Consider the following 8132-nt stretch of genomic DNA (forward strand, 5'->3'; position numbering starts at 1 on the left):
TTTTTTTTTTTACAAAGTTACTTATATTTTGTGCTAATGTTAATTGATAAAAAAATACTTGTATTTTGAATTGAAGGGAGTACTTCTTAAAGTTTTGACTTGGTTTTGATTAAGTGTAACTTAGTTTTTATAGTTTTAATTATTTAAAACATTGGGTCCCTCACTTTCAAAAAATAACTTTAGTTTTTATAGTTTTATTTTTTTAAAATATCGGGATTGAATTGAATTGTGTCAAATTACAAGATTAAGTCGTACCAAGTTAAACTTTAATTTAAGGACTAAATTTTAACTGAGTCAAAGCTATAGTACCAAAATATTAATTTTTCATAAAATTCAATAAAAATTAACCTTTTTTTTGGGTATGAATAAAAAAAAAGACCATTTATAAGCCAGTGGCTGCAGGATGAGACCAACTTGGCTTAGCTTCAAGAAACAGCCCTTTCTTTGTAACTCCAAAAACCATATCCTTCCTCAGTTCCTCTTTCTGAGGCTCCAAACAGATGCAAGAAAGTTGAAGAAGTGCAGTAACTTTCTCGGCTTCCAAACGCAGAAATTAATATGGCAGTGAACGAGTGGTTGAATGGATATTTGGAGGCAATATTGGATGTGGGAGGAAGAAGCAGCTCCATCATCAGGAAGAGATCATCAACTGATAATAGTTTTGATGGAAAGCACAGATCAATGATTAGGTTTGAAGAAGAAAGAAAATTGGAAGAAGAAAAAGATGATGATAACAGCATCAACAACAACAAGCTGTTCAGTCCTACAAAGTATTTCGTTGAAGAAGTTATCAATAGCTTTGATGAATTTGATCTTTACAGAACTTGGGTTAAGGTTTGTGTTTCTCTGCTCGATCTGCTGTTTCTCTTTAACTTTATTATTTTGCCATTTTAATTATATGAATTTTAGTCATTATTTATATTAAGTTTGGAATTAACTATAACTATTGTTTGATTAATTTTTAATGGTGGAAAGAAAAGAGACTATCCTGTATTCCTTTTATGAGGGTTTTTTTTTAAAGTAATATATATATGTCTCTTAATTTTTATTGAAAGTACACATTATTTTCATATATTTTAAAAATATATATACCAATTAAAATTGGTATGAGCGTTAAAAGCTTTCGTAATTTAAGCATGTGGCTGAGACTATCCTCTATTCTTCCGATTAGTTTTTTTTATTTAATTATATATATAAACAGTATATTAATTTATTGAAATTACAAATTATTTTCTTTAATTTTTAAAATATATATACCATTTAAAATTGACGCGAATGGTAGAGATTTTCGCCACTTAAATAAGTAGTTGAGAATTTAAATTATAATTCTCATATATATAATAACTTAATTGGGAGAAACTTATTTCAGGGAGATATTCCCTATTATTTGTTGGCTGAAATGAAAAAGAAAAAAAAAAGAGTGAAATTGCCTAGTGATGAAATGAATGGTAGTCTTTTTGCAATTTCAACAATTGGATGGCATTGCGTTTAGACTGAAAGATCAGTACGACTTATTGTGAAAAAGAAAAAAAATAGAAGAAAGCCACAATAGTAATTTTTTAAGGAGAATTGTACCAAACTTCCAAGTAACCCATTTAATTAATATTATAAAGTTTATTCACATCTGAGTACGGCAAAATAACAACAGAAAATAACACAATTAAAAGTCATTATTTTTCTATGTTTTAAATTGTCATTTTAATATGTTTAGTTGTCAATAAATTTTATAATATTTAATTATATTGGGGGAATTAAAACATGATTCTTTCTTTTCCTCTAAAACTTTTATAATTTTAGGGCTGGTTTTCTTTAGTTTATTTTATAAAAAATTATTTATTTTTTTAAAAAGTTTTTTGTGAGATTTTATGATATTTGTTTAAATTTTTGAAAATAATCAGAATTAAAAAAATATTTCTTATTACTTTAAAAACTACTTTGGATAACTTTTGAAAACAATCTAATGTAATGAATGATAAGGGTATTTTAAAGAGAAGGGATATGTAAAGATATCATAAAATTTTAAAATAATATAATAATAAATTATTTTTATAAAACAGAACAAAGGAAAACTCCCTCTGTTAAAAAATGTAAGGTATTTTTAACTAAATCTCACCGTTTAATAAAGTAGTTACCTACTTTTCAATTAACCCTATCTTTTTGTATTTACCTTTATTAAACACTTTATATTTATCACTACGGACACTTTTGAAAAAAAAAGATAATGATTACACCTTAAAAAACTAAAAATGCTCTACATTTTTGAATATCAAACTTCTCAAAAAATACTTTATATTTTTAAATGGGAGGAATATATAATAAAATTTAAAAATAACTAACAAATAATTACTTTTTATTATTGTAACCAAATATAAAATAATGTTTTCTTTTCACAAAATCTCCAAATTATCTAAAAATAACTTATTTTTTAATCATTTATGTTTTTCCTAACACAATTCTACACGCAAGTTTTGGGTGTTGCAGTTAATTTCTGATAACTTAAAAATTCTTGCACGTCATATATTTCTCTGGTCATAAGTGAGATTAAAGATAAGCATTAAAAATATTGAAGTTGAGTTACAAGAATTTTAAAAATGAGGGCAAAAAATTAACCCAAAAATTTTTAATCCCAACAAAAGACCATGGTCTTTTCCTGAAATTTTATGCATTAACAATTTTAATTTGCAATTAATGTTCTTAGATGGTGTAGTAACACTTAATGAGGTATTTGAATGAGCAGGTAATAGCAACAAGAAACAGCAGAGATCGGAGTAATAGGATGGAGAATATGTGTTGGAGGATTTGGCATCTCACCCGCAAAAAGAAACAGGTAATTCCTTAAAGTTATTTCTCATTTCTTTTATTTTATACTAAACAGGTCCTTATAACCAAATGTGAAGAGAAATAATTTTAAAGAATTACCTGTTTCTTTTTAATGGTCGGGTCCAACCACATGATAGCAGTATCATTGAGAGTAAGTTTCAACCTATGCATTGAAATATATAGAAAAAATTACATTCAAATCTCACATATAAAAAATTAATTATTACAATATTTATTGATTATGTGGAACTTCAATATAATTTTGCCAAACATACACACAAGGGTTGATGATCATTTTTGTCTCTCATCTTTATTCAAAAGGTCACTTTACACCTTAAACCTAATTATGGGTTAATTCTATCTCTAAACATTAAAAATTTCCTCTCTCATCATGCTACTATTAACTTGCCATTTTTTACTGTTAGTGAGCCCCAAATTGCTTTTTTTTTTTAATTCTTTATTATAAATTATTGGGTCATTGATTATTTTTGCTTTTCAGCTTTACTGCTAAGGGTTAGTAGACACCCTGAATCCACATATTTTATGATAAAAATATTAAAAGAAATTTAATATAAGGCTCACTAATAATGGACACATGATAAGATAATGGCAAAGTAATCTTTAACCCATATGTGTGTGTGTAAATAAGTATGTATGCATGTATGATTGTAAATACATAAGATATACATATTAGGTGGTTTTCTCGTTTGGATTTGATTAAAAAAGCTTGGGAAATAAAATGTTGTACATGATTAGATCTTAACCTGGCATTAATATTCGAGCTGGCTTGACATGACAATATCTAACTTATCATCATCATCATTTGAAATACTTTAATACATTTAGCACTATATGCTCTAGAGATTGTTAGATATTGGAGTGTATGCGAAAAGACTAGAGCATCTACAAAAGTGACTTTGAAGTGGAGAACGAAAGCTTTTTAAAAAGGAGCAAGCCTAGTGCCAGAAATTATTACTTGAGAAAGCTTCTTTTTCCCTTATTCGAAAATGTTGACAAATAACTTGGTTCATAGCTATATGACAATAATACCTTCAAAAGGATTTTGGTAACTTTTTTTGCGCAGAAAGTGTAAAATGAATTAAAAATTAGAGCTTTTTTCGGAATCTTTAGCCATGATAGGTTAATTTTCATCGTCTTAGTCTGAAATATTTTTGAGAAAAACCAAAGAAATTATGGCATCGACTACTTTATTTTTACTTTAGTTTGCAATATTGCCAATACACTTTGGAATTAGAAAAGATAAAATGTATTTGGTTCATGGAAAAGGGATTATATTTTGAGAAAAGATAAAATGTGAGGGAAAACATTTTTATTGTATTTGGAAAAGGATGAAATGTTTTTTTTTTTGTGTGGAAAGAGAGCTTCTCATATTTATTTTCTTATTTATATTCTCTTTATTTCAACCCCATCTTGTACCAAATGAGCCCTTGATATGTTCATAGCTGATTCATAGTAACCCATTTGCATTTCTGCAAAAGGAAAAGGGAACTAAATGGGTTAGGAATATGAAAATTAGGATCTAATTGATGTGCCATAAAGTAAAATGATGATAATAATCAATACATACACACATACATACATAAGATATTGACAGTGATCTTTAACTAACTTTTGACAATTGACAAGACTATACTGTGCATAAGATATTAGACAGTGATATTTGAATTGATATAATTTTGATAAAACTTTGCAAAACTGCTTCACAATGTTGGGTTTACAACACAAGAGCAAAATCAAAAGCACAAAGATGATTTTCAAATTTTAATCCTTGATCTGCATCTAAAAAAGCAGTAGCTTCTATAATGCATGTGTCTATAAGCTTACCACAAATTTATAAGCATATGTATCCAATCTAATATATGCAAGTTCATAAGCTATGCACAACACAATTCTATTTTAAGTTCTGAATTGTTCTATATTATTTCTTATTTAAATAAATTTAGAATAATAAAATTTTTAGTCCCTTAGTATTGTTCTATAGTATTGGGAATATTGATCACGCCTAAACATTCATAACTAGATTGTACCATATGACCATTGTTTGCAGATTGCATGGGATGATGCGCAGAAGCTCGCAAAACGGCGAATTGAGCGCGAACAAGGCCGCAATGATGCTGCTGATGACCTGTCAGAATTGTCAGAAGGTGAAAAAGAGAAAGATGTCAATAATGCTTCAGAATCTAGGAAGGACATTCCCAGGATCAGTTCCGAAATGCAACTTTGGTCGGATGATAATAAGTCTAGGAACCTTTACATTGTCTTGATCAGGTATCATGTTCACTCTATCATCAAAGCATATAACAAAAGTGATCAGGCATGGGAATATTAGTCCTAGTTCACCAAAAGAAATTAAAAGTAAAATAAATTTGATATTTTATAGAATTAGGTAGAGGTGGAAATTATAAGCGGGCCAGTCGGGTTCAGGCTCGGTTGAATAAACTTAACTTGAATAGGCCTAAATCCGAATCTACTCGACTTTTTGAAAAGCTTGGATAGCCAAGCTCAGCTTGAATTCATTCGTGCTTAGGGCAATTTGAATACATGAATTTTATATTTAAAATTATTTTTAATTAATTTTTTCTCTAAAATTAATTCTTTTATTTTATAAAAAAATATTTTTTTTGGATCTTAAATGATGTATAGACTCAAATATATGATATTTTAGTATGAAATGAACCTAAAAATTAAATAATTATCATTATTTATTATATTTTATATATTTTTTTAATGTATATGTTTTTTTATCGGAGTATTTGTGCCCAAGCCCAAACCTGATTGGGCTTGGTTTGAATTTTTTTTGGGCCCTTGAACATAAAATTTTTTTTTTTCTTAAGGCCAGCCCTAAATTTTTTTCAAGTGGATTTGAGTTAGTCCATCAAGTTTTGCCCGGATTACCGACTTTGAATTAAGTTATGTTGCCCCCACAAAGCAAGAAAAAATTACATATAATAACCAAAAATATTTCAATTGGCCCTCCTAGAAAATTTCAATTGCTCCCCTCTTTTAAAAGAAAACTTCCAATTTCCCCTCAGATGTGTCCCCTATCCTCTAACAAATCTACTAATTTAAAAATAAATTTCTTTAATTTAATATTTTTTTTACAAATAATACTATTTATCCTGAGTAAAAATTTTGCCCCATGGACAATCTATTTTTTCTGGGTCCGTCATGGGTAGAATGACCATAATATTGTCAATTTTTCAAAATCTATAATTATAGTAATTTCTTCCTGTAGCATTCATGGATGGGTAAGAGGAGAAAACATGGAACTTGGGAGAGATTCTGATACTGGTGGTCAGGTACTTTGTTAACTTCAACAGACAGACATTTCAGGCATAACTTTGAGCTTTCCATGTGGGGCATATACCATTCTTTATTAGGTTTGTTATACATAACTTGTTTGATTTATTTTTTTGTTACATCAAGAGGGTTGAACACTAGACTTCTAATAATATCCCATCCCACTTTTATCATCTGTGTTAACCTTACTTGACTAAGATTTAGATTTAATCAATCAAAATATATAAACTCCACATGTATATACAAGAAGACAAGTTCAACAAACATACTTAGTTGAACTCCAACATCATAAGTCATAAAGAGAAGCTCCCAACATTCTCTCCGACTTCACTTCATGTGATATTACCGGCAGGGGACTGTTTTTTTCAAGAGAATATATGGTGGTATAGAAGACTAGGATTCTGGGAATCAATAGATTAATGGTCTATTTGATTTCTATTTTCAAAAACTGTTTTCTCTGTTTTTAAATCATAACAACACAACAACAATAATAACAACAATAAAATTCATTGGGTAAATGTTCAAGATTTAATGTTTTCAAAACTGTTTATATTTTGTTGTTTTTAAAAAGAAAAATTGGAAACATCTTAGCATTGAATTCGTTTTCTTTTCTCTCTTTTTATTTTTAAGGGAGAATTACAGTTAGGTCCCACATAAGGAAATTAATTACTGCAAGGGCCATTGACAACTGAACTAAATTGCATTGTCAATGGACCTTGCAGTAATTAATTTTCTTGTCTAGGACTTTAATATAATTTTTCCTATTTTTAAAACACACTACATTGACTATTGTAAATTACCTTCAATTATGACCAACTCTATCATAGGTTATCATTGTTAACTATTGGTGATCACCATTGTCAACCATTTTTTAACAATATAATTGTCTTCAAATTAACATAATTAAATATTTTCATTTTAATTTTTTTTAAAAAAATTGGTTTACAAAATAGTTTTTAAAAAAACAAAATGAGAACAAAGCCAAACAAGCCCTAAAACTGTGCAAATATTTCTCTCTAATAAGCTGAACTAAGCTTAAGTCAGATCTAAAAAGACCATTTATATTGTCCAAAACTTTAAGATTTGAGTTGAAATTCAGGTGAAATATGGTGGTGGAACTTGCTCGCGCCTTGCAAACACAAAGGGAATATACCGAGTTGATCTACTAACTAGACAAATAACATCACCAGAAGTAGATTCAAGCTATGGAGAGCCCATTGAGATGTTGTCTTGTCCCCCTGATGGCAGTGGTAGCTGTGGAGCCTATATAATTCCGTCTCCCATGTGGTCCTAGAGACAAGTAAGTTCCTCAAGACATTTGTATTTAATTACTCAAATTAAAAATTTAAAATTTTATTTCTAGATGACTCAGACAAGAAGACATTTAATTTTTGTGTCCTAAATGTTTTTTTTTCTTGTGCACTTCAAGCGTTTTTGTCTTTTGGGTCTCTAAGAAAGAATTTCAAAACTCAAGATAAGTGATGCAAAAAACACACACACACACACACAAACACATATTGATTTGAACAGAGTTGGAAAAGAGAGATACATCAGAACAAAGAGTGGAGATCTGCCTCCTTCCCCTTCCACTGCTCTGCCTTCATCTTCTCATTTCTTCTTCTCTCTGTATTCCATCTTTCTCTCCCTCTTTGTTCTCAATCTCCCACCTGTTTCCTGATGTATCTCTCTTTTCCAACTCTGTTCAAATCAGTGTGTGTGTGTGTGTTGTGTGTGTGTGTTTGGCATCACTTATCTTGAGTTTTGAAAAGGGGAGAGCGAAAGAGAGAGCTTTTAGATTTTAATATTCATTCCTCAGTCAAAAGTGTCCAGTACAAGTGATAACGTAGTCTATTTATAGACTAAGCTTTCCTTTCCCTTAAGGAAGCTCAACAACTTGCAAATTAAAATATATAAGAGTAAAAGCAAAAGTAAGTTAGATTTCCTTCCTCAGAAGGAAACTTACAAAATACTAAATAATGCAAAAACAATTA

At 29.1% G+C, this 8132-nt stretch overlaps 1 protein-coding gene across 1 annotated transcript; it reads left to right on the forward strand.

The window, feature by feature from the left end:
* Positions 1-429: 429 nt before the first annotated feature.
* On the forward strand, positions 430-7435 carry LOC129295055 (sucrose-phosphate synthase 4-like). Its single transcript, XM_054933533.1, has 5 exons — positions 430-834; positions 2738-2827; positions 4889-5109; positions 6077-6140; positions 7241-7435. Exons 1-5 carry the CDS (start codon positions 559-561, stop codon positions 7433-7435), a joined length of 846 nt encoding a protein of 281 aa, XP_054789508.1. The 5' UTR covers positions 430-558.
* Positions 7436-8132: the final 697 nt, after the last annotated feature.

Source organism: Prosopis cineraria, unplaced genomic scaffold (genome assembly GCF_029017545.1).
Source record: "Prosopis cineraria cultivar Desert tree isolate PC_DT_omini unplaced genomic scaffold, ASM2901754v1 PC40, whole genome shotgun sequence".
Classification (NCBI taxonomy): Eukaryota; Viridiplantae; Streptophyta; class Magnoliopsida; order Fabales; family Fabaceae; genus Prosopis; species Prosopis cineraria.